General features: G+C 46.5%; 1 protein-coding gene across 2 annotated transcripts; it reads right to left on the minus strand.

Moving 5' to 3' along the window:
- Nucleotides 1-2,251: 2,251 nt before the first annotated feature.
- CRAT (carnitine O-acetyltransferase) lies at nucleotides 2,252-25,553 on the minus strand. 2 transcript variants are annotated; one of them, XM_044992397.1, is made up of 15 exons: nucleotides 25,315-25,553; nucleotides 21,131-21,286; nucleotides 19,330-19,593; nucleotides 18,596-18,714; nucleotides 16,299-16,352; nucleotides 13,377-13,542; nucleotides 12,078-12,252; nucleotides 11,327-11,505; nucleotides 10,204-10,304; nucleotides 9,481-9,600; nucleotides 8,804-8,926; nucleotides 8,069-8,204; nucleotides 6,916-6,978; nucleotides 6,259-6,396; nucleotides 2,252-5,675 (listed from the first exon to the last, which is right to left on the minus strand). In XM_044992397.1, exons 2-15 carry the CDS (start codon nucleotides 21,155-21,157, stop codon nucleotides 5,460-5,462), a joined length of 1,881 nt encoding a protein of 626 aa, XP_044848332.1. In that variant the 5' UTR covers nucleotides 21,158-21,286; nucleotides 25,315-25,553; the 3' UTR covers nucleotides 2,252-5,459. The 2 variants fall into 2 exon arrangements, with proteins under 2 accessions (XP_044848332.1, XP_044848331.1); XM_044992396.1 differs by lacking the exon at nucleotides 21,131-21,286 and having other exon boundaries at nucleotides 25,315-25,552.
- Nucleotides 25,554-26,291: the final 738 nt, after the last annotated feature.

The following is a 26,291-nucleotide window of genomic DNA, read 5'->3' on the forward strand; positions in this document are numbered from 1 at the left end:
CTCCCTAGAATGCATAACTGCTAAGGGATCTTGCCCTTATACTGTAAGGACTTTCATTTCTCCTTCCTTTTTCATTTTGACTGGTTTTTGTTTTTTTTTCAAGTGATGAACTTCCTTAGTCTGGAGTTCTGGACAGTAAGTTCTGCTGCTAGATGTTTGGGTACCATTTCCCTGTGATAGGATATCTGACAGCCTCTTCGACCCTGCCAGTACTTAGATCCTCTGCAATAGGCTGATAAATATTTTAAGAAGACTATACTAACAGTGAGTCAGCAGTGCATCCGGAATGTACTTCATGGCTGTGCAAAGACTGTTCCATTGCACTTTTTAGCCTGTAATCAAGACATTACAATGAAGTTCAGCAACAAGGTGGAGAGACTCACGGTACAATTGGCTTGAAGTTTTATAACAGGGGAAGGCCAGGGCAAGTACAGCTACCAAGCTGGGTCAAAGAGGAGGACATTAGCATCTGTCTGATACCGTCACCTGTATAGAGGGATAGTGACTATGCATACCCATCTATGTCTTACTGCATGTTTTACTAGCTTCCATTAAAAAGCTACTGAGGCTTCATCGAAAACTCATTGGTATGTACTGATGCAAGATGTGATTTTGCTCATATCTGATCATCTCTGTATTTTCCTGCCACCTTAATTTGAAAACAGCATTTTAAAGATTTCATCTACTCCTCTTGCCATGATATGTGTGTGTGTGTGAATGTTATGAATTGGTTGCTATAGAACCTAGTCTATCCTAATCCCAGAATTTGGCCCAGGAAGAGCGTCCTTTTATTTTAGTGTGATTAAGAATGAAAACCTTTTAGCACATACTTGTTCTAAACTGAATATCTTTCCCTGTAGCAGCAGGTTTTTTTTTTGTTTAGTTTTTTAACTAAGGATTAGGGGAATTTTAGTCTATTAAAATAAATTTCTCTAATTGAGCACTCATTGGAGTGATCTAATATGAACTCTCCGCACTGAGATTTCTAGTGCATTTGCACATAAAACAATAGCACTTTTATTGCTCATAAAAGCACTCTGGCTGGGCTAATCTCCCTCTCTTTTTGGGCTGTGACTTTAATAGGCATTAGCTCAGGCCCATAACCATTTCATTAAAATAGGCCACGGGGAGGTGAGAGACAGGGGAAAGGAAGTGCAAGTAGCTAAGTTAGCTAGGTAATAGGGTAGGGTAGTAATGAGCTAGGCCCCAGCGTGGAATGCAGTACTAATTGGTTCTTTATCTTCTAACCACCAAGTAAATAAAATTTACCACCATTCTTCTCCCTCACTTTAAAAAAAAAGTGGGGGGGGGCAGTTGAGTCATTTTCCTAAAGATGAGGCAAAAAATGTAAATTGCTTCAAATGTAATTAACACATCCCTCACTTCTTCCAGAGAGCCTGTCATCCTAGAGAAGTGGAAAAGTCACCTTAAAAACTACATTTACTTTATTTTCTAATGATTAACATACTGTGTAGCTATGGCAGTGTTTGTCTACAGTGCATTAAACCCTACAACTTCATAGAACCATCAAGCCAGTGCTCTGCAACCTGCAATATGTGATTGGGGAGACAGCCCTATGCTTCTCCAGCACAGTTCCTGCCATCTTTCTCTGGCCATTTATACTATGGCTGCTATGGCACCATAGCTATGCTGCTGCAACTCTAGCATAGATTCAGACTACAGCAAGGGAAGGGTTTTTTCCGCTTGCTGTAAGAACTCCACCTAAATGACTGATAGGCACATTCTTCCATTTTTCAAGCTGCGTCTAGAGAAGGCGTTAAGTCACCATAGCTACAGTGCTCACCGGTGTGGATTTTTCATACGCCTGTGTGCTGTAGCTATATTGATGTAAGTTTTAAGTGTAGACTGGGTTTTGGTCTGCTTCCTTTTTCCATCCCCGAGAAAGCTGCACGGTGTTTGACATAGCAATAAATGCCTATAAAGGCCCCTTGTACATTCTTAGCCAAGTTGAGCAGCCTAGGAGGTAAGAAGAAAAACTTCAGCTAGAAGGTGACAACTTGTCTGTAGGTAGCTTCCTGCCTTTAGCTAGGTGGATTGAAAAGGAGCAAGGAAGGTAGATGACTGCCCTCAGAGAACCACTCCTTGCTTTCTAAGTAGCTGATCTCTTGGTCTGCTCCCTTAGCATGGAAGATGATAAATTCCTGTGTGACTCTCAATGAACATCCTTAGGTAAAGATCATCATCAAACTTACACCTAGAGCATTTTCTGCATAGAATCAACCCTGCTGGCAACATTTATACTTTTATTATTTATGTTGGAAGAACATCACCATTCCTTGCAGGACACTGACTACATTATCAAAAAAACATTTAATGCATTTAACTTGCAGAGCATGTAAAGTCACTGGCTGTGCCGTCAACCACACCTCCACTCCAAGAGTTTAGTTGTACATTATAAATCTACATATTTCCCTAATTATTCAGTAAATCAGTAGTTTCTTCATAACTTACCCTTTAAGATCATGGACACTTCTTGGGCAAGTGACCAGCTAATAAAGGGTAAACAATCAAACAAATCTGGCACTCACAATAACCATTCACTGAAAAATAAGTCAAGAAGTGAGAAGTCAGAGGGACATCGCCACAGCTTGAAATGGGCAACAGCAAGAGGAAAAAACACTTTTAAAAGAGAAAACCCTGTAAACAGTTGTAATGTAATATAGCAGCTCCCCTGTTAATTCTGAAGAGAGATTGCACAAGCTGGATCTTTTGTGTTTCCCTACGTATGGCACATAAAGACAGCTCCACAGCTGGAGAAATGCCACTGAAGCCAATGCAATCTCCAGCTTTAAATCTGACTTAAGAATAAAATCAGACCCATCCCCTGTGTTTTCCATTATTAGCAGAGTGCACTTCCATCTCATCCTTTTCAGTGGGCACTTGCCTTTGAGTGATTACATCTCTCTTATTGAAAGGGGGGGGGGAGAGAATTCTTAGTTTCTGAAATTAGCCTTGTAATAATAAGACATGCCAATATGTAGCAATACCGTGGTTGAAGGCACTTGGTCTTTGGCCTCCCCTGGCTACAGACCACAGTAGGGTAACATCAGTTATCAGCAGGCATTATATTGACTCATTACATACAGGGAGGAAAAAAAAGTTTACTTTGTCTCTGACTAAAGGAATCTCTTCCAGAATAAAAGCCTCCATGAAAAGTAGTGTTTTTTTTTAATCCCAGCAAGACCTTATCCATTCCAATTCATTCTAGAAGGTTGCAGTCTCTTAAATGGTTATGTAAGTACTCATTACATATAATAAATATTAATAGAGATTAAGATTTTGGGTGGCCTCTTGTAACTTTCAGTCTCATTCATTGTGGAAGAATCAGATAGCTAGAGCAGGTGTGTTTGTGCTCAGAGCTTTGCGTTACATGCTCCCATTGCTTTCTAACCATCTCATTCCATTTATAATATTTTTTAAACTTAAATTTTTTAATGGAGGTTTGGACAATCGTTAGCTGTACAGGTGAGTTTCAGTAAAACTTTCCCCTCATTATTTAGTTGGGGGATGGAATTTGAATTTAAAACAACAGAGCAGGTTTGCATCAATAAAAAATTAGATGGGGTGACTAAGTGCTCATAAAAGAGAGGGTTTCAATAATAGTAGGATGAACATACTTCAAATTGGTCACAGCCCTCTACCAAGGCACCTTGATTGTGAATGTTCTCAAGGCCCAACACCAGAAGAGCAGCAATGACCCTACTGGTTGGGTGGCTTTGTGATATGGACAAGTGTTCATGTGATGATAAAAGACTACAAACTCAAGCTATTCCTTGGTTCAGTACCCATACGTCTGGGCTTGCAGAACTACCATTATCCCACTGCAGGAATAGCAGCAGTGGGGGCAAACAATGCACCCTCTTCTCTAATGGCAGTAGGTCAATGGTTTCACATGCACCCCTAGGAAAAATATTGGTGATTTTATATTCCTTTCTTATTGTGTTACAATATTTTTTAAATTGCACTTTTATAAATATATAATTCCTTCCTTTCTCAAGGTTCAATCAAACCAACACAGACATGACTATATTCCACGAAAGAGCGAAATTTTAAATCACCATGGGTATAAATATTAAGGCAAGAAGAAACCAGGTTCTGCTGAAGAAGCGCTGTCGGATTCCTATGGAAAAGGCGGTTGTTGGGGCCAATGAACAGACATAGTCTATACATCCTGGAGTAGACTCCTGTGCTTTCTTTACTACCAGAATCTTGGCAGGGGAGAAGTGTCATTCTGCAGCCTTTTTTTCCTTCAATTCCAACATATGTCACCTACGCAGTCTGGAGGCATTTTTTGGAAACTTGATTAGAAGGGCTCATTAAGTTACTTAAGCAGCATCTCCTTAGACTAAAATAAATGCAGCATAGAAAGCAGTGCATGATATTTCAGTTTGCAAGTAACAATGGTCAACATGGTTCCCATCGTTTTTTCCCCATTTGAAAGAGAAGGGGCAGAATGAAGAGAACAGGTTCTGCAAACAACATCAAGGTCTATATCATCCCTCCCCACTACAGAATATTTAAGTGCATAAAGTCAAGGCCAGCAGAGCCTGCACGTTTAAAAAAAAAAATCAATTAAAATGCATCAGTTTAGTAGAAGCAACACAAGAAAGCCAAAGAGGCTCCACTTGAAGAGCCTGAAGCTCTGAGATGGAGACCTACCAGCAATCCATCACTTTATGCTTAAAACCCACAAAAAAAGGCCAGAGTAGGGGAAGTGAGTCCAATTGTAGCAATGGTGTTTCACAGTTAGTGGAGAAAGTGCAGGAAAAGGGAAGACCCAGGTGTTAGAAGGATGGGGAAGGGAATATTCCTAGCTGTGGAAAGCGCACAAAGACCAGTCCCCTAGCAAGGTTATGTTAGGAAAACACTTCTAGAAAAGCAGCACAATGCATCCTAACAGGACTGGATTTCCTCCTATTTACAGCATTTATCCCCCCACCCCAAAGTTCAATTGCACTGATGACACCACTTCAGGAGGCATAGCATGGCCCAAAAAAGATATTCCCAACCCCTCAAAAGCCTGAGACAGCAGAAAGATCCAAGTGGCCTCAGACCTACTCAGCCAGGAGAATACTCCCCATAGTGGATGAAGAGTGAAGGATGGGGTGAATGTGCTTTCTATGTTCTTTCCACTGTAAATTCAATCAAAAGATGTTGCTCCAGTATCCCTTCAAGGGAAGAAAGGTGCACTTTGCACATTGTGGGAAAGGATCTCTGTCAGTTCTAGCTTGGAATAAGGCAATGCTTCCTTTCACCTTCTAGTCTGATAGCTGGAGATTACCACTCCTTAACTTCTCTGCAGAGAGATGTGTGCCATGTGTGCCATCTTCTAGATTCCTAATGGAGCCCATCTGTTGCCCAGTTTTTGGAGAGCTGGGAGCTTCTTGTGCACATGGGACAGCTCCTAAAGCTTAGGAGCTGTGAAGCAGGTTCATTTCTTACAATTTTGATTTGGGAGTGGATTGGAGCAGGAGACGCATGTCCAGTAGCGCCTTCTCCAGGTAATGTGCCAGGCGGGCTGCATTGGTTTCGGCACAGCTGTTATACGCCGACATTGCAAAGTTGATGTGGTCAGCCATAGGGTTATAGCAGACTCCATAGCCATCTGGAACCACTGGACCAAAGCACATCACACAATCTGTCTTTGCTGGGACCTACGGTGGGGAACAAACAAAAAGAGGCAGAAGATCACAAAAGCTGTTGACTACTCCCAACTAACACCCCAGGTAAGTTCTTCAGGGCAGGGGCATGATATTCAGACCCATCTGTTCAGCTCCTAGTACACACTGTGGATGCTTTATAAATAAACCAGTTGTTTCTGCTATTCCCCAGCACTGTGCTAGTGCTTCCTATCACCCTCTGAAGAGACTTGCGGAGGAGCAGTTATCCACTGAAGTAGACTCATAAGGACAATAAGCCTCATGCAATATTGCTGCTGTTACATTGTGCAGGCAGGGCCTCCTCATTACCACAGGCACTTGGTATCTACCTGGCAATGCAGTGTCCAGCCTGGGGTGAAGAAGATAATCTGTTAGAATGGCTCTAGCAATTGTAAAGTCATAGTCTTCAGATTCACCTCACAACCTCTTTAAAGGTCCAGCTCAGTTTGTTGTGGGGCTAGATTCCTATGGCACCTATGCAGAGCAGTTCCTAAAGGAAGTGGGTAGTGGAGGAATGTGGAGAAGAAAGGGAGAAAGAATGATTGCAGTACACTCATATTGGTCAGCCTCTTCTTACCTGGCTGGTTGAGAGGTTGAAGTGCATGGCAACGGCATAGGCTGTATCCATGAACAGTTCCGGCATGCTCACTAGATCCTCAATGGCTTGAAGCTTCATGCCTAGCAGATGACGGTCTATTGCATTCCCCTTTATTGCCTGAAAGGAAAAGAGTCTGGATAAGAGACCGGAGAGGCAGGGAAAACAAAAATCCGCACTATCTTCAGTCTGAAACCAGATTTTAAAAATCCTCTTAAATTTAAAGTAGAAAGAAAAAAACCCTAACTGTCCATTAACAGCAACATTTGACAAACAGATGGAACTAAGCAAACCCTGTAACGTCTCAGGATGGGATTCCTGTGATTTAAAAAAAAAAACCCTGTGCAACCCTACCATCTACAGACCCTGGTGATGGGGGAGAACAGGAATTCTTCAGAGCACAGAAAATCAAATCTGCAGCTTTCTCCTTTGCCCCCAGTCACCAGGGATACCAAAGGAACTGTGCAAAGAGGAAGAGTACAGTCAGTCCTCCAAAGCATTAACTGGTCAGAATCAATCCTAGGGGCAGTATTAGCAGGCTGGCTTATATGCCTAGCACCATACATTGGGATTTTTCTTCCAGCAGCTCCTGGCTTACCTCTGCACAGTCCCAGCCTTGGAGCTGTACGGGACACTCACCATATCTGTGTAAGCTCTGTGTGCCTGCGTAGCTCTCCTCAGCAGTTCCACCTTCTCCTGGTTCTACGGAGAATACATGGAATGGACGTTAAAAATGTGCTGCCCAGTGATTTCGCCTGCAGGATGGCATTTCTGCCCCGGCAGGTGTCTGCTTCAAGCTATTGTGCACTTAGATCATATTGTTTGGCTGAATTATTTCTCTTCCCTTCCCGCTCATGAGACGCTATCCTTAAGTGATTCCATAGGGACTACCCTTTATCCTAGAACTGTTGGAAGCGGAGATGTCAGTGGGATGATTGAGATGACAGAAGGACAATTCTTCAACCAAAGGAGGCAAGTCTTTGCAAGGGGATCACTACAGAGGTTCTGCAGCCTACAGCAAACAGCTGAATTCTGACTCAGAACTCCATCCCCAGGGAACTGACTTTCATCACTTGCTAGGTTCTAGTCTCGCTTCTTTGTCTTCTAAGAGAGAACCAGAGTCCCTATCTTTTTCATGGAAGGACTGAAATGAGTCCTGAATGCTTAGAATCACAAGTCCTCTCTCTGAATCTGGACATGCTTGGAACCAATAGTGTCTCTGTATCTCCAACTTTGGGACACCCCCAAACACTATACTGTGTGGTCGGGAGCTTGTTTCCTTATTTGTACAACTCCCCATCCAGAAAAACTGCTATAGTTAATTTAAAATGTTAGAAGTTAATGCATTCTACTAACTGTGTTCATCCCTATTAATTTAAACATTTTCTAGCAAATCTATTCCCCAAAATAGTACATTTGTTTGCCTGTATATTATCCAAAGTTCATAGGTCAAAACCAAAATGAGGAAATGACCTTCTGAATGATACATGGAGAACCTTCAAGTTCAATAATCTAGTACTTAGGGCCTGACTGGTTAGACATTCAGACTGGTCACGTGACATAGGGTTAGAAACACTCACCTTGGATTTACAGATCTGTAAAAGGAAAGCTGAATGAGACCCAAGATTTGTAATCGTGTACTCCAGATTGTACCTTAAAACAACCTCAGATCAGATGCAGTTTTTGGCTGAGACCAGAGGATACAGATGCCACCCTTCTAGGGTGACTTGAAAAGCAGTTCTCCCTTTTCTTTGGGGTGATGTTAATTCACTCCATCTGTTGGAACTCTCACCTGCTTGCTAGGGTTGTCCATTGCCTGCACAAACTTCAGAGAGTCCACGGAGGTAGACCGGATGGTGTCTGTCCGACCCAGGCGGAACATCCTCAGTGAGGCACTCTCATATGTAGCACAGACCTGGCCATACATCCTGAAAGATGGAGAGGAGAAGCAGCCACAGAGGAAGAATTGTCCTTGAGAAGAAGGGGCTATGCAAATCTTATCCTTTGCAGGGAAATCGTGCAGGTGAATTTCTGGTCCAAAGTATGCAGTTACATCTGCTGTATTTCTCCCTTGCATCCTCCCAAGGAAGATTAAATTTCATGGAGGAAGGATGAGAAAGATCAGAAGAAATGGTAATTACGTGGACCAAGCTGCATCCCTAGCTGACTGACCCTCCTCTACTGGTATTTCTGTGTAGGGCTAATCTTGCCCTACACAGAGCAGAACCAGTGCTGTTCCAGTGCATGGGGAAAGGGCAGGATTTGGGATGTCTGTACATGGCCGTAGATCCATCAGCCATTGACGTCTAACCCTCCCACATGGAGGCATAGTGAAAGAGTGGGCTATTGCAATAACTCACCACCCTGTAGCCCAGTGGTGTTTGCGGTTCTTTCTCCAAGCCCAGCTAGTTGGGTTTGGTGTTGACCTCTAGTCAGCAGTTTTGTGGAACAGGGTAAGAATTCCTGAGGCTCTTTAGAAGGGAGATATGGGGGCTGGAAAGCAAACTGCCCGCAGTTTGCTCCTTACCTATAATAAGCCAGCTGCAGGGCCATCTGAATAAAAGCATCTGGACTTATCTTCTCCAACTTGGGGAAGTTTTTCCCAAAGTGGTGAAAGACCATCACCTTGATGTCCAGATCTTGCACCATTCTACAGAGAGAGAAGGAGAAGAAAAATTCTTCAGGATGCTCCTTGCTATTACGTGGCAAAGGCCCAAGCCCCAGAGCTTCTGTGAGCCCCAGAGACCATCTGCTCAGACCAAATCTGCACAAGGACAAAGGGATCTGCCCCACCTGATCTTTTCACAATGAGCTCAACCTCAGTAACTTGATGCACCACGTGAAGCACTGTGCAACTGGTTAGATGCAAGGGATTTTCCCACTGGTGGAGACAGGATCCCCCATTACTTGGGCCAGTGGCTCGATCCAGTACAGCCGGTCAGGTTCCTGATCAGAGACATCCCTCTCCATAAACAGATTGGGATGAATAAGCAGTTACGTCCCCTTTCAGTACAGCAGTTACCTGTCAGGAGGAGGCTCAGCAATGCACTTTTCAGCCACATATAGTATAGTTTATGCCCGACAAGACGCTGGGCAGGCTTTCCAAATAGTGCACTGACATTTTCTTTGCCACCCAGCTCTCCAAGTGGGCACATAGATTATTCTCTTGCTCACTCACTGAGCTCCCCCACCCACTTTACTCACATGTTGAGGTTCTGCTTTGCCTTCTCTATGTCATTCTTGATTTCTGGGGTGATGTTAAACCGTAGCTTCTTGGGCATTGGCAGAGGAATCATGGGTGATCTCACCAGCTCTGGTTTCTTCCTGCACAGAGAAACAGCATTTAAACCATTTAGCCAGACCTCTATCTCCAGCCCTTTGGCCTATAGGATTCTGGTGCCCAGTAGACAGACTCAGATCCCGCTGTAGTGAACATGGTGTAAATCCCTGACTATGACATTTTGGGTCTATGTCACACACTGCAAAGCCCTCTGTCCCAAATTTCAGCCTTACTGACTTGACAGCTGCTCTCTCCATGTCTGCTTCTGGTGAAAAACTAGGAGAACAAATGCAGAAGTTTGGACCATAGTGATTCCTTAATCAAGAGATTACAGGTCTAATGCCCTTCGAACCCTTTTAAAAAATGTTCTATGGATTCCATCAGGAGCAAACATTCAGCCATATGAAATGTAAGCCCTCGCTTCTCGGGAGAGTTCGAGCAGAAGCAAAGTTTACCATTCTCAGCAGGTGGCTAATCCCTGGTCATTGCTACAAGAGCCGCAGTACCTAACCTGAGACCCTGTTAAAGCGCCTCCAAAACAGATGCCTGGGGTGGGAGCGGGGAAAGGAGCTGGTGAAGGGGAGCTGTACTGTGGATGGGCAGTTTCAGATCTGTGTCTGACTCAGAGACAAGTGAGCAAGCCTCACGTGTACTCCACGATGTGATCCAGAAGGGCAACGATGGGCGGGCCCTCCGAGGGAGCGTGCTCATACACCAGGCCACAGGAGCCGTCCTCAGCAACGATAAACTGCCAGGAAAACCAAAAAGGCAGTGAAGAGAGGCCTCCTCTACAGTGCCAGCACCAGCCCAAGAGGGGTCTCAAAATCTCATTACTATGTGCTGGAGAAGACCTCAGCCCCATCAGCACATGGTAACCTGCAAAGTCATCACCCAGCTCCCAGAAGGAAGAAACTCCACAACCAAGGCTAGGAGGATTTGGTATCATTATATTCAATAAGGCAGATGGAAGATGGTCCCACTGACAGAAGATGCATCAGAGAGGCCAGTGTACCCTGCAGTATGGTACAGCTTCAAAGGGTTTGATTTCCTTGGAGTCCCATGTAACACAGCAGAAACATCCCCCAACACCAGTTCTGTGCAGACTTTGGTTAATTGCAAACTTGGCATTGCCCTGTAAACAAGTAATGCTAAGCAGAAGCTGAATAACCCAAAATGTCAGGATTATAAGAGTCCTGTCAGAGCATGGCTACATCCCCAAAAGGCCCTAAGGTAGCCTCCTAATGGAGGATGCGGCCCTTGAATGGTACCATTATAGAGCTGAAGGGAGATGGGGATTGAAGAGATGTTGTGGGATGGCGGCAGATGCCTGAAAGAAGCAAGTTAGCTTCTGGCAAACAAACAGGGAGAGCAACAATCCCATGGGAAATACAAGAAACAGACCTTGTCTGTTTGGAGGCTGACCAAGCCTAACAAGTCACTGTATACCGCAAGCAGGCAGTTAATTCAGGAGTAATACAAAGAATAGCTTGGCTGCACTGAGTGCTGCCAGGAACCTAGGAAACAATGAGAGTTCGGCGGACCTAGCAGGAGAGTGAGAACTTGTTTGAGTGCAGGAGAGAATCCCCAACATTCTCCACCAAGCCCACAGGCCCTTATGCTGTTGGCATCAATCCCTTGCTTGTCTCACTTCTCATGCCCCTTTTGATCTGGGAAAGTCTCCTACTGAATGATTCAGGGGACGTTTCAGGTTCAGGACGTTTGTCTCCCCCAGACACCTGCCTCTAGTTTCTCGAAAACACCAGCACCCACCTGAAGGGTTTTGTCAAACCATCGGTTCCCACTGTTCCAGCGACTGCCTCCACCGTGCAGCATCTGAGCTGCCATCCGGCTCCTGTAGATGTCGTCAGACACCCGGGGAATGGGTGAATCCAGGCAGACAGTGAAAATGCTCTTCTCGATTGAACGCACTGACTCCTTGTTGGTTTTGTCTGAGAAGGGGGGCGGGGGGAGTGGAAGATGATGGAAGTGGGTTGAAAAAACTTCATTTAATTGGAGGGAGGGTAAAATTCAGGAGAGCAGATTGATGGCACTTTGTGCTCTGACTCCCTTTGTAAGGAAGCATCTATTGACCATGCTGCAGTGGTATTCGAGTGTTGAAGCTATGGGCTGCATGACTGTTACAGATTGGAAACCGTGAGCCTCATAGGGATGTTCCTTCTAACTTGTAACAGCCCACTGATTTTTTTTTAGCTGGGTTATTGGATTTCATCCATTTTGGGGGTGAAATAGTCCAAAATTTCAGCTCTGTCCTGGAGCACACCTTGAACACTTAGAGGACAGGGTGTTTAAACAGAAATAACAATGCTTTGCAATGGCTTTAATCTGGACACAACCCAGCTGGATAAATACTCCCCCACTCAGACTGTTAGAAAGCCCAGTTATCTGGTCAGTGTCTGCTTGCAGAGGGCTCGTAAAGGAGGGAGCAGCTCAGGGCGCACAGCACTGCATGGAGGGCAGCAGTTTCCAGCATGGTGATCCACATGCGCGGAGCAGGACAGACCTTTGATGAGGTGGTTGTAGGCCTTGGCCCAGCTGTTTCGGTGGTTGGTAGTGAGGATCCCAATTGGCTCCTTGTTTGTTTGGAGGGAGGTGTTCCAGATCTTCTCCAGCTGGATGAAGATCTGATCGGTGGTGAGGGGGCTCCCATCGCTGCTGTAAACATCCAGCTCAAAGAACTGGTAAGGAGGGAGAGACACAGGATTTATAGCAGCCAGTCACACAGACTGACAACAGCCTCCTCCAGGAGGCAAGAGCAATGCTGAGGGCTCAGCTCAGGGGCTGATGATTGGTAGGTGGAGAGGAAGGATGGCCCAGTAATTAGGGCATAGCCTGGGAACTGGGAGACCCAGGTTCAATTCCGTTATGCCACCAGCCTCCTGTGAGACCTGGGGCAAATGACTTAACCTATTGGTACCTCAGGTTCCCATCCATAAAATGGGGTATTAGCACTTCCCTAGCTCCCAGAGATGTTGTGAGGACAAATATGTTAAAGATTATCAGGCGCTTGGATACGGCAGTAACGAGGGCGAGATAATTAAGACACACAGAGGAAAACACTCTTCTCGTAACACCTTCCAGGTTCTGCAATTTCTGAGACTTGACGATGACTAGGGCCCTACCAAATTCACGGCCATGAAAAACGTGTCACGGATCATGAAATCTGGTCTCCCCCCATGAAATCTGGCCTGTTGGGTGCTTTTGCCCTGTACTGTACAGATTTCATGGGGGAGACCAGCTGACCCAAAAGGGAGTTGCAAGGGGTTACAAAGCTATTTTAGGAGGGTTGTGGTATTGCCACCCTTACTTCTGTGCTGCCTTCAGAGCTGGGCAGCCGGAAAGTGGCAGCTGCTGACTCAGGGTCCAGGTCTGCAGGCAGCAGCACAGAAGTAAGGGTAGCAGTACCGCAAACCCCCCCCCACACACACACACACAATAACCTTGCGACCCCCCACCCCACACAACTCCTTTTTGGGCCAGGACCCCTACAATTACAACACTGTGAAATTTCAGATTTAAATACCTGAAATCATTAAATTTACGATTTTTAAAATCCCATGACCATGAAATTGACCAAAATGGACCATGAATTTGCTAGGGCCCTAGTCATGATTGTTGGGTCCATTATCCCCGCCCTCCAAACCAGCAATTTCTAGCTCCAAACCAAGAGCAGGAGACTGAACTTTCAGGGACTGGAGCTAGGAGGGAGAGAGATGTGGGAATGGAGCACTCACATACAGCTCAATACACACTGCAGTCCCGGCCATGAGGCTCAATCCTGCTCCCAGAGGCACTGCTGTACCTGGAAGTTGTGAACCACAGTGATGTGCAAGGGCGACTTTTTTCCTTTGGCGTAGTTCACAACGGAGTCGTGCTTCGGGCCCGGGATGCGACAGGATGAAAAGATCTGGTAGTATTGGTTCATGCAAAGAGGTTTCCCACCCAGGTATTCCACTGGCAAGGTCTCACTGGAAACGTACACAGAAGAGAGGGAAGAAAACAGCAATCAGAATGCCTGCCTTCCAGCGATCCACACCTGGCATGCTCTCCCCATGCCCAGCGCCCTATCACAGCTGCTCCAGTGAGACACTAAGGGCTAGTCTACACTAGAATCACTACAGGGGTGCAGCTGTACTGATGTCAGTGCACCACTAGCGCAGTTAGTGCAGCCTCTCCATGCCGATGGGAAAGAGCTCTCACTCAAGGGGGTGGCTTTTAAGTTATACTGAAATAAATGCTAGTGTGTACAAGCCCTAAAAGATTTGGATATTAGAAGTCTCCTCCACTGGGGGCTGATCATCCCCACCAACTCTCCAAGCAGAGGCTCCCCAGCAAGTACATTAGCTGGCTTTTGTTTTACGTAGGGGCAAGGTCCTTTTCTCCACATCTGCTAGCATGGGAAGAAACAGACCCATGGGCCTACACTGCAGCCCATTGTACTTTGCAACATCAGGCCAACAGGAGTTGAGGCCTGTTCTACTGAAAGATGCATGGAATTTAGACCCGTTCTTTCAAGGGGATTAGCAGTGGGTTACAGGACACAGGTTCAAATCCAGGCCTATGTCTGGAGTGACTATTAGTTGTCGCCATCTGATTCTTTGTGTGGTGGGTCTCAGTTCATAGACTCCCAAGGCCAGAAGGGACCATTGTGATCATCTAGTCTGTCCTGCTGTATAACACAAGCCAGAGAATGTCCCTGAAATAATTCTAGAGCAGATCTTTTAAAAAACATCGAATATTCATTTAAAAATGGTCAGAGATGGAGAATCCACCACAACTCTTGGTAAATTGCTCCAATGATCAGTTACTCTCACCATTAAAAATTGACACCTTATTTCCAGACTGAATTTGTCTAGCTTCCAGCCCTTGGATCATGTTATGCTTTTCTCTGTTAGATTGAAAAGCCCATTATTAAATATTTGTTCTCCAGTCAGGCACTTATCCACGGTAATCAGGTCATCCCTTAATCTTTTCTTTGTTAAGCTAAATTGATTGAGCTCCTTGAGTCTATCACTATAAGGTAGATTTTCTGACTCTTTAATCATTCTTGTGGCTCTTCTCTGAACCCTTTCCAACTGGACACAGGATTCCAGCAGCGGTTGAACCAGTGCCAAAAACAGAGATAAAACAATCTCTCTGCTCCTACCCAAGATGCCCGTTTATGCATCCAAGGATCACATTAGCCCCTTTGGCCACAATGTTACACTGGGAGCTCATGTTTAGCTGATTATCCACCACAACCCCAAAATCTTTTTCAGAATCGGTGTTTCCCAGGATAGAGCCCCATCTCCTGTAAGTATGGCCTACATTCTTTGTTCCTGTACACATTCACATTTAGCTGTATTAAAACACATACTGTTTGCTCGCACCCTGTTTACCAAGTGATCCAGATTGCTCTGAATCAGTGATCTATCCTCTTTATTATTCACCGCTCCTCCAATTTTTGAGTCATCTACAAATGTTATCAGTGATGATTTTATATTTTTTCTTTCAGGTCAATGATGAAAACACCTAAATAGCACAGGGCCAAGAACAAATCCCTGTGGGACCCCACTAGAAACACATCCACTTGATGATTCCCCATTCACAATTACATTTTGGGTACGTCTATCCCGGGATAAAAGACCCACAGGACAGCCACGGCTGTTCCATGTCAGCTGACTCAGGCTTGCAGGCACACTGCTTTTAACGCATGCTAACCTGGTTGGGTTCAAGTCAGGGCTCCCTCTGGGGCTTTAAAGTGACCGGTTTAGCATGGGTTAAAAGCGGTGTGCTTGGTCTGCACTAGGCTTCTCAAATGCGTTAGCTAACCTGCTAATATCACACCTGCAATCCTAGTTCAGACAAGGCCTTTGTTGGCAGCCTCATCTCAGAGGCCAAGGACTGGGGCATGGGGGACTGGACTCCACTCTCACCCAGTGGTTCTCAACCTGGGGGCTGCTTGCGGCCCAGTCAGCGCACAGCTGCAGCCCATGTGACATCCGCAGGGCCATGCAGTGTTAGACTAGATATTGTGTGGATGCAGACCACATAACACAGATAGACAGCAGCATATGTAGCCCACAATGGTAAATAGGTTGAGAACCACAGAGAATGCCCCTGCAGGTGGGGAGTCGAAACACATTGGAAGCTTGTGTGTTCTTGCTGCCTGAGCTGGACCACTTCTGTGGATAAATTAAGGATGTGAGTCTGCAGGGCTTCAGTCGGGCTAAATTCCCTGCAAGTACATAAGCGCCGCTCCCAAAACACAATGTGAAGGGAAAAGTTTTTGTGGCACTGCAGCTTTGAACTCTGAACATCATTACATGAGACCCAAGAAGCAGAATAGACCAGGCTTATTTCCCTAGCCAGGTGGAGTAAGAGGCAGGAGTAAATAAAGAGCATAAAAAGGGGAAAGTCAGTTTGCTTTTCTACAGCCCTGTCAGTGCCAGTGACCTGCTACACTTATGAGGGGCGCTATTCTTTAGATATACGGATTTTGATCTTGACAGTTTCCCTTTGAGAGAGGGAGAGAAACTTTTGACCTGGGCATCCCTAACTAAAGGCAGCAGGGACATTTCAGTGTGCCAGAAATGCCTCTGACAGAAGAGCAGCTCTGTGTAAGCTCCAAAGCTTCTCTCTCTCACCGACAGAAGTTGGTCCAATAAAAGATATGACCTCACCCACCCTGTCTTTCTAATATATGGCGACCAACACAGCTACAACAACACTGCATCTAACTCACTTGTCAGTCATGGTCTTGAAATCCAGGATGCCCTCGATCAGCTTGGCAGCAAACCTGGAAAAGCCAAACACAACGACCAGAGAGATACAAATCAGAACATTTGGGACTTCTGAAATCCTGACCCCTAGAAAGAACAGTGGTTTGGATTTCAACCCCTCTGCTGAGAGAATGCCAGGCTTTCGGGACAGCAGAGCACAGTGAGTTCCTAATATCTTGAGCCCAGGCCAGCTGTGGCTGTGTTTTGGGTTAGCTGGGTAGTGCCAATGAAACACGTTTTTTGTTCGCTGACCCAATTCAGGGTTTTTTTTAGTATTTGTGTGGCTGTAGCACTGAGAGGCTCCAATGAAGATTGGGGCTCCCTTCCGCTGGACACTGAGCACACACAACAAGAGAAGGACCCTGCCCTGAAGAGAGACAAGACAGACAAGGGTGTGTGAGGGGAACAGAGGCACAGAGCAGGACATCACACTAAGGTCTCCTGTTGTTGCACAACTTGCGCTAGTACCCAAGCTCCAAGGATAGTAACAAAGGCTCGGCTAACCTAGAAGGGGCTCAGGCAGGTTTAACCACCCTGTCATCTTGGAGCTGCTCTGCAGCTGAATTTTGAAAAAATGGAAACGGAAAGAAACATTTCCATTAAAGATCCAATGGAGAATTTAAAAAAAACCAAAAAACAACCCCCCCCACCAAAAAAACCCCCAGTGTGTATTCCCTTGTAGTGTCTGAAAACAAACTTTGCTGCATTTTGCATTGCTTCAGCCTGATAAAGTGAAACTGATTAGAACCAAAAGTAAAGCCAACTATCCTTTCATTTTCAAAGCAGAGAAGAACAGAGAGAGTAAAGGGCATGACAGCAAGGTAGTTGTTTTGGTTTCTTTTTAAACTGCAGCACTGCAGTGCCCAAGCATTCAAAAATTGTAAGTCAGGCCCCATCACAAGTCATGAGATAAAAGGAAGTTGGATTATGTTTGTCTTCTGGTTTCTGAGCTGTTTTCAAGTAAAATACAGTACCAAGTATCAGGAGAGTTGGAAACACTAATTTTAATAAATGTCAGAGCCAATAATATAAGGAAGAATTTTTAAAATAGGATTTTTACCCCTTACACTGTCTCTTTAAGATATCCTTCCACCTCTCTGGGCTGGGACAGATCTGGCCAAGTGAGTATACAAGACCTTGCATCAGACAGGGAGGGAGGATTCTTTCCTCTTATTTCTCACTCTCTCTCACACGTCTCTGGTTGGCTGATATTTTTAACCCAGCCAGAAGACAGCCTGATGACAGGAGCAGGTGATGATGGGTAAATGTGGAAAAGGTAACCCTGTATAAAGGTCAATGCTACGGCTTTGCAGCCACAGAGCCTGGACTTCCCAGAGCCGAACCCAAATCTAAGACAAAGCTTCACATGCATGAAAACAAACAGCTAAAAACAGGGACTAAAATCAGCAGCAGGCTCCAAAGAGGGTGAGAGAATCAATTCCATGAGTGTGGGAATGACTTCAAAACACAGCATCTGCAACATGAATTAGCAGAAGGGAAACACACGAATTGCCAGTGTTCAGTTGCATACAGGGCTTGAGTAAGGGGAAGAAACACACTGGAGACAGCAGCTGTGGATTTAACTTGTGAAACTAATGACAGAATAGTGGGAAGCCCTCTGCAAATGCACACAGTCTGAATGACTCTTCAGACACACACAGCATTAGCTGAGTAACCTAATTCATGCAGTCGTCTGACTCTTCCCCCAAGCCTGCAGAATCTAAAGTCAAATTTAGGGCCTCCTAAAGTATCTTAGGTACTTTGTATGGCTCCTGTCACCGTAGTATCTGAGCGCCTCACAATCTGTATTTATCCTCACAACACCCCCACCCCCCCCAATGTGCAATTATCCCCATTTGACAGATGGGGAACTGAGGAACAGAGATTTTAAGTAATTTACCCAAGGTCACAAAGGAAGTTAGTGGCAGAGCATGGAATTTAATCTAGGTCTTCTAAGTCCCAGCCTCCTCCTCTAACCACTGGACCATCTTTCCCCTTCCATCTTTCCCTTTTGAGAGACTCCTGCTGGGAGAAGTCCTCAGCCTCCCTGTAGCCAGCACTCTTACCTCCTTCCCTACAATGCTTCCTGCTTGGAGAGGCTGCAACTGAAGTAGCTGTGAGCCTTCCCATGGCTAGCAGTCATCTAGGCTGGGTGAGACTTGCTAGTACTCACCTCCTCCCACCAATCCAAACCAACTCCCCAGCCGTCCAACTAACAACATCTGAAACTTTGGGGAAGAAAAGCCAGAACGGCCTTTACCTGAGCTGGCCTTGCTGATCCACAAAATCCTGTTTAGGTAAAACCACGCCAGGGCTGGAGTGAACCACAACCGGCAGGCGGTATTCGAGGTAAGCCGTCTTCAGCCACCAGTCAGAGAGCTGGGAGAGAAACAGGAAGCATGCAAGAATGGGGGATTGCAGAGAGCGAGATGCCCACTTTGCAAGCGTGAGTGGTCCATACCCCACAAAACGGCTGGAAGATCATCCTGCAACACACCATATCCCACAATACTTTGCAAGTGAAGGAGATTGTGAGGTTTGGGTCATGGGATGATTTTTCAGCCATTTTACAGACTAGGTAGAGCAGGGGACCTGTGGGATTGGGTAGGGTGGGGCTGGTGCTCCAGAGGTTGGAGCAGTGGGCTTTCCCAACCTTCTGGGGGCAACTATAATTTTAAAGGACTAAGACTTTAGCTGTAGCAGCCAGTGCCCATGACTTCCCATTCTGCTGCATGTGCCTCAGCTCAACATGGGGCTTGGGCAGCTCTGTGCACACAGCGGAGAGAGAGAGACGGGCAGCAATGCGTGGTGCACTAGATCTCAGCACAGATGTGTGGGGGAGACCAGATTAACAGTCAGAAAAGCACAGGTGCAGTGGCTGGAAACCACTGGCTTGGAAACCAGGACAGTGATGGCCCTTATAGGACCTGACTCAGATCCTGCCTCCAACCTCTCCTCCACTGACCAGGACTCATGGAAGTAGCACCCACATACCCAGTTCTCAGTTTTCCTGGCTCTCCTCTCCAGGCTCTTCTGAAGCCTTTCCCCAACGCCGCCTGGTTTCCGGAACTCATCCACCAGCCCCTTGGTGTGGGTCCATTCCTCCTCGCTGATGATGGGCTGCAGAGCCAGCAGGTAGCGATCCAGGGTCTGCTGAAGGGGCGGCACCGGCAGACACGGCAGTCCCTCTTGGTGGGCTAAGTATCTGCCTGTGAGCTTCTTCAAGGCCACCGGCTTTAGCCAGCCAGATGGCTTTGCCTGCAAATCACAGAGCACACATCCAGACAATCTTCCCTGCAGCGCAAGGGAATCAGCAGCTCAGATACATTGAGTTCCCTGTCCCTGACAACGCATGGAAGCCTCAACATCAGGAGCAGAGAGCTCAAAGCACAAACACCAGACATTTATCGACTGGTTACCAAAGTGAGAGGATCATGAAACATCCAGAACAGCAGCAGAGACATGGCCTCCCACAGGGATGTCGATTCTCAGCCGGCTCAAGGAAATGCCACTGGGATAACAACACATTTGCCCTTCTCTAGTATCTTCCCTCTGAGGTTCTCCTAGCACTTTACAAACATTAATGGGAATAAGTCTCAGAGTATCCCCTACAACTATACAGTAGGTAAGGAATGTACACAGGGACTGTTTCGCCCACTAATGAAATGCAGCCATCTCTGAGGTAGGACATAGCAGCGGGCAGTGCTACACAACAGTTTAGGATAGGAAGTGAAGAGGAATCCTGTAGCCAACTGAAACTGCTGGAGGAATTTAGCCAAGTTGGAACTGGATCACGGTTACCAACCCCCACCCAGGAAATGAAAGTGCAAAATCATAAAAAAATAATAACCGGAAGCCCGACTGTGGAGCTGGACATTCTGGTGACAGGAGGAGCTTGGCTATGGGATCACCAAGCCTCTCAGGTCACCAGCAACCCCAGTTGCTCACGTCAGAAGAGGTAGCTCCAAAAATGATTCCCATCCAGCCCTGCTCAGCAGGAGACTGGAAGGTGCAAAGTGGAGGAAAGGAGGGGGGGGAGAAAATAATGGGAGAAGTTTTTCAAGAAGGGGGAAATTGTGGGTGAAACAGAGAGGCTCATGGGGGACAGGCTAGGACAGTTTTGGCAATAAAAGCTTCCATGGGGAATATGTGCTGTGACAGTTTCTTTGGGCAGGAATTTCACAGGGTTCTGTTAGCGAGGATTTAAATCCTGTTTTCGTGCCCTCTTCCCCCACGTTCCCTCCTGTTTCATTCCCTCCCAGTCATTTAAAATTCCTTGCTCGGGACTTCTGACTACGGATTGGAGGGAAACAATACCGGCTAGAACATGCCCTTTGGTCTAAGAAGCAATTGAGGGAGGGTTTTCATACAATCATAGAATATCAGGGTTGGACGGGACCTCAGGAGGTCATCTAGTCCAACCCCCTGCTCAAAGCAGGACCAATCCCCAGACAGATTTTTGCCTCAGATCCCTAAATGGCCCCCTCAAGGATTGAACTCACAACCCTGGGTTTAGCAGGCCAATGCTCAAACCACTGAGCTATCCCTACCCCAAGGTCAAGTGCAGAGAAGCACAAAGGGTCCAATCCTACAAGGTGCCCATCACCTCCTGCAGCGCTCAGCCCCTCAAAGAAAGTGCTTGGCTCCTTGCAGGATCTGGCATCCCGGAGGGATCAAGATCTCTGGGAAGGTTACAAGAAAAAACTAATCATTGAAGCCCGAAGAAAGAGTGCAGGGTTGCAGAGGAAGGAAGGGTTTAAGCTACAGAGTCGAATGATAATGTATCATACTGTACCTTCTCTGACTGCTGCTTCCTCTCCATGGGTGGAATGAGGAAAACTGTAAAACTCTCACTCCCTCTGCCTCAGACTTCCTCTCTAATCTTACCCTGTTCTATGGTATACACAGGGAGTCACACACTTAGCAACTTTTGCCATCTGACTGCGCTATTCTGTTGAGAAAACACAAGACCAGATATTGCAATGCAAGCAGTTGTGTGGGAGGGGCAGCAAACCACCTCCCATGTCCTGGCAAGACACTTTTCCAATTTTTCCCTTGACCTCAGGCTCAGTGACAGCAAGAGCTTGAAATCACTTCCGTACTCCACCCCCTGCAACTGGGTCGTTTTCCTGTTTATTTCAGGGCTGGGGAAGGGGGCCCAGCTGACAATTCTGGAGAGAGACGAGCCTGGTCTATGCTCAGGTCGTGTGGATAGCAGGCAGCTGCGTGAGCTTCCTCCAACAAGCTGATCAGGAGGGAGCGTCTGTACTGATGAAAGGGGAATCCAATTTCCATGGTCTATTCAGGTTTTTCCCTCTCCGCACAGACTGCCAACTGGGGTGGCCACTGCAATGACAGTGTTCCTGATGTGAACGGTTGTCTGCCAGGAGCTAGACCAGGGGTGGGCAAACTTTTTGGCCTAAGGGCTACATCGGGGTATGGAAATTGTATGGCGGGCCATGAATGCTCACAAAATGGGGAGTAGGGGTGCAGGAGGGGGTGAGGGCTCTGGCTGGGGGTGCAGGCCCTGGGGTGAGGCCAGAAATGAGTAGTTCAGGGTGCGGGAGGGGGCTCCGGGTTGGGATGTGGGCTCAGGGGTGGGGCTGGGGATGAGGGGTTTGGGGTGCTGGAAGAAGCTCCAGGCTGGGATCGAGGGGTTTGGAGGGTGGGAAGGGGATCAGGGCTGGAGCAGGAGGTTGGGGTATGGGGGAGGGGTGTGAGGGCTCCGGCTGGGGATGCAGGCTCTGGGGTGAGGCTGCTGATGAGGAGTTTGGGGTGCAGGAGGATGCTCTGGGCTGGGACCAATGGGTTCGGAGGGCTGTGGCAAGGGATGGGATGCGGGGGGTGTGTGTGGAGGGGAGACTCCGGGATGAAGGCTATGGGCAGCACTTACTGCAAGCAGCTCCCGGAAGCATGTCTCCCCTCTGGCTGCGAGGTGCGGGCAGATGGCTCTGCGTGCTGCCCCATCCGTAGGCACCACCCCTGCAGCTCCCATTGGCTGGGAACTGCGGCCAATGGGAGCTGCGGGGGCGGCGCCTGCAGACAGAGCAGTGTGCAGAGCCACCTGGCCATGTCTGCACATACTAGGAGACGGAGAGGGGTCATGTCGGCTGTTTCCTGGGAGCCGTGCGGAGCGGGGCAAGTCCCGACCCCACTCCCTGGCTGGAGCATGGGAGCAGGGCAAGCCCCAGACCTCACTCCCTGGGCTGGGGTTGAACCAACAGCCTACTGACAAAAGGCTTTATCCTGTAACCAGTCTCCAGAGTCACATGCACACTAATTTAGCATTATAGCGCTGCACACCATGAGTTCTGGGCTGTTGGTAACTTTGTTGTGAGATGTTTTCTAATGACAAACAATAACGTTACATGGGCATTCCAGACATAAGGAAAAACAAGAAGATGAATATCATCCTCTTCCAGTCTTAACAGCATGTCTTTAACTAAATGTAATTACACCTCTGCCCTGATATAACGTGACCCAATATAACATGAATTCGGATATAACACGGTAAAGCAGCGCTCCGGGGGGGCAGGGCCGTGCACTCTGGCAGATCAAAGCAAGCTCGATATAACGCGGTTTCACCTATAACGCAGTAAGATTTTTTGGCTCCTGAGGACAGTGTTATATCAGGGTAGAGGGGTAATAAAGGACAGTCCTACAAGCTATCAAACTTTTATGCAACAATATTCCAGTAAGAAACACCATGAGAGAACTAGTTTGTTTGTTTATTATCAAGAACAAAAGTCATGGATGGATCACGGTGAAAAGGCGAAAAAGAAAAATAAATAATGAAAATATCACACCAACACAAACTCAAAATCTGAGCATCACATCCGGATATTACCCCAACCAGCCCTTACTTGTTAATTTTAGTGCCAATATCTACCAGGCATGTACTGAGATCCCAGTGAACAAATCAGGACCATAGGAGCAGTCAGTAGACCGCTGACTCTCCTTTCCACATGAGGAAGGGAGGCAATCCACACTTACCAAGTGACCCTCCATCAATGCATATATCCACAGGGAATTAATGGACCGCCCTATGGCTCCATCTCATGTGCGTTCTGTGCCAAACCTTGTTCTAACTTTGCTACCGAAGTTACTTCTCTACCAAGGCCAGACTCATGACATGGCCCTATAACATGTTAAGTGGTTTTAATTTAAGGTAGGGGGTTGTATTAGTTTGGTTCCATCCCCACAAACCAAACCAACCTGTGTTAATCAGAGTCCTCGTGTACTCTTTGCCATGTAGATCGGCCTTTCATGTCCTATTCAGGATTTCACTTAGCAACACTTGTGGGTTTGGAGTCACAAGGAAAGTCTAAGTAATGTCTGATTCACTTGTTACCATCACATCCACCCAGCCACATGCAAAGTGTCAGACGATATGGATATTTGTAAAGAAAAATTAAAAATCACATGAGTCCCGGGACAGGCAGCACAGCTGTGATGTGGAGAAAAGGGGATTCTTTCAGCAGGTAACAAACAAAAATCTGCAATTCTCCTAAGCTCTGTCAACTATGGCTCAAACCATGCTAGTTTCAACCCTGGTTCAACAATGATCCTGACAGCAAGGTTCTAATATAATTTCCCCCTTACTGGTGTGGAAAGAGATTTATTAAAGGCACCTCACTGCTAAAGGTACCCACTTCCTTAGAGCCTTGACTACATTAGGAAATCGAACTGATGCTGAGAATGATTTTCAACCACAGTTCCCCTTCATCCGATATCGAAAATGGCCTAAGTGTTGGCATAAAACTGACAAAAGCCATTTCATTGCCGCTTCAGGAAGCATGACCAAGATCTGATAGAAGCACGTGTCTTTTGCATGGTTTAGTAAACACTGGTATGATACAGTTGTAACAGAGGGAAAATATTCATCCATAGATCATGGAAAGCCTATTAGAATCCTGCTAGCAGCAGCTATAACCCAAACAGAACCATGTAGTCCTTTGCACTGGAATGTTCAGCAGTCTCATGAGTAGAAAAGTCAGTTTGCAGGACTTCTCCCCTACGTCGCACGTGGAGAACTTTAATCAAACTTTGGCTGAATGATGCAGCTACTATACCCATGAGTTCAAGATTACAAAATGAAAGGAAAGAATCCAGTTAAAGTACATAGTGGGACAAATGCAGAAGATTCCACTGACATATTCCTCCTGGAATACGTGAATATTTTCTTAATCAGTAAAAAAAAAAAAAAAAAAAACCACTGGCAGGTACATATCAGCCCTGCTATCAGTTCCTAAGAAAACCAAGAGGGCGGCGCCCAGGTGGAAGGATGAATCAATCAGTAACCTAGCCCTTGGCAAAAGCTTGAGTTGATAAAGGCACATAATCAAGTTCTGCAAACTGACAAAGGTTGTTCCCAGCCCAGGGGAAGACCTAGGAGATGTCTTGCTAGCAACAGACACTAGGGGGAAAAACATTTCAAAATCCTCAAGCGGAACAATATTCACAGCCTTTCACGGACTGTGTCAAACCCGAAGAGTGATCCTGGCAACTGGCCAAGACCATCCCATCCCCTGAGTTAAGTTACTATGCATTGAAAGGACATTCCTGTCCTTTAGCTGAGAGTTATGCCTAGCAGTAATCCTCCCCCCACACCCTCTAATTTTTAATGATCTTTCTTGCAAAACATGTTTACATCCTACAAGAAAATCACACTGCAGCTGCATTGGTACAAGCCAGATCCCCCTCATCCTCCCTCACCCATCCTATAAAGTCAATGCTGGACATTTATCTCAAATGTCCCTGAGCAAAAAATACTTTCAGGTTTCTCCCAACTCTGCCAGTTTCTCAGAGACTCTAGAAGCTCTGGCCTCATCCTCACAAGACCATATCAGACACCTCTGGATAAGGCCATGGGTCACTGTCCCAAGGTTGTTCAAAGCAGGGAAAGCTCCCCCCGCCCCCCTCCCTCCTTGCTATGAACATTAAACCAGCCTGCAAAGCAGGGATCAGGCTCTTACTTACCATTCTCCTTGCTACGAAGGCCAGCATAGCCCCGTGCATGCACCACCCTGGCTACCAGCCACTGTCCTGAGTGAGCAAAGTCCTGTAAACACAGCAGCCCCGGCCTTGATCTTTGCAAGACACAGGGACCGTCAGCTACAGTGTAACTTCAGCAGCAGCAGCCCAGATACAGTGTAACAAGCCAACACTGCCTTCCCTGGCTCAGCAGCCGTTAGGGGAGGGCACAGCGGAGCAGCCATCTTTGTGAGGGGCACATCCCTCCTCTGCAAGGACCAATAAGCAGAGGCGCTACCATCTTTGTGAGGGGCAGGGCCCTCCTCTGCATAGCTCTCTGATGACAGCAGATCCCTTGCCTGAACTAGTGCAGGCATCTCCCCCCTCTTTTTCTCTTTGTCTCTCAGGGATTGCATTAGGGAGAAGAGATCAGCAGAGGGAATGGCTCTGACAGCTGGGACTTGTGCTTGCAGAGAGGAGTGTTCGTTCCAAGGAATGTGTACATGTCCCCTTCCGGGCTGACTCACAGAGGTTATGACAGCCCCTGCTGATGAGCCTTGGGTTTTTCATTCAGTCTACAGCAGCTCGTGCTTTTAGCTCCTCAGTGTCTTGGCCAAGGTGGTGGCAGCCGTAACACATGGTCACTTTACTCCAGTCCATCCAAACTGCTGTAGGTGAAATTACCTGGTGGTCTTGCCACTCTGACCGCACAGCTAGGCTTGGCAGGATTCCATTTCTATGTTTTATAATTGTGATCCATCTGTTTATTTGTAAGCATGTCTTTAGACGTCTGTCAAACTTCTTACAGTTGTGGGAAATTAAAGAGGGATTTAGACAACAATTTAGAGTAGACACAGAAATTTAAAAAAGGTCAAGCTTTATAAACATTCAAATCCAAACTGTGACCATCACGTCAAAATGCACAAAGTAAATATCCCTACATCAACAAATCGCACCTGATTTTACTATTAATTTGCTAGTCC

This window comes from Mauremys mutica, chromosome 18 (assembly GCF_020497125.1).
Source record: "Mauremys mutica isolate MM-2020 ecotype Southern chromosome 18, ASM2049712v1, whole genome shotgun sequence".
Taxonomy (NCBI): domain Eukaryota; kingdom Metazoa; phylum Chordata; order Testudines; family Geoemydidae; genus Mauremys; species Mauremys mutica.

What these genes read in the sequence shown, in the direction of transcription:
- CRAT (XM_044992396.1), bottom strand. Translation starts at nt 25,353, where the DNA reads ATGCACGGGGCTATGCTGGCCTTCGTAGCAAGGAGAATG. An exon ending in CCTTCGTAGCAAGGAGAATG is followed by an intron (nt 19,594 to 25,314) that starts GTAAGTAAGAGC and finishes TGTGATTTGCAG; the next exon opens with GCAAAGCCATCTGGCTGGCT. An exon ending in CTACAACCACCTCATCAAAG is followed by an intron (nt 11,506 to 12,077) that starts GTCTGTCCTGCT and finishes CCCCCTTCTCAG; the next exon opens with ACAAAACCAACAAGGAGTCA.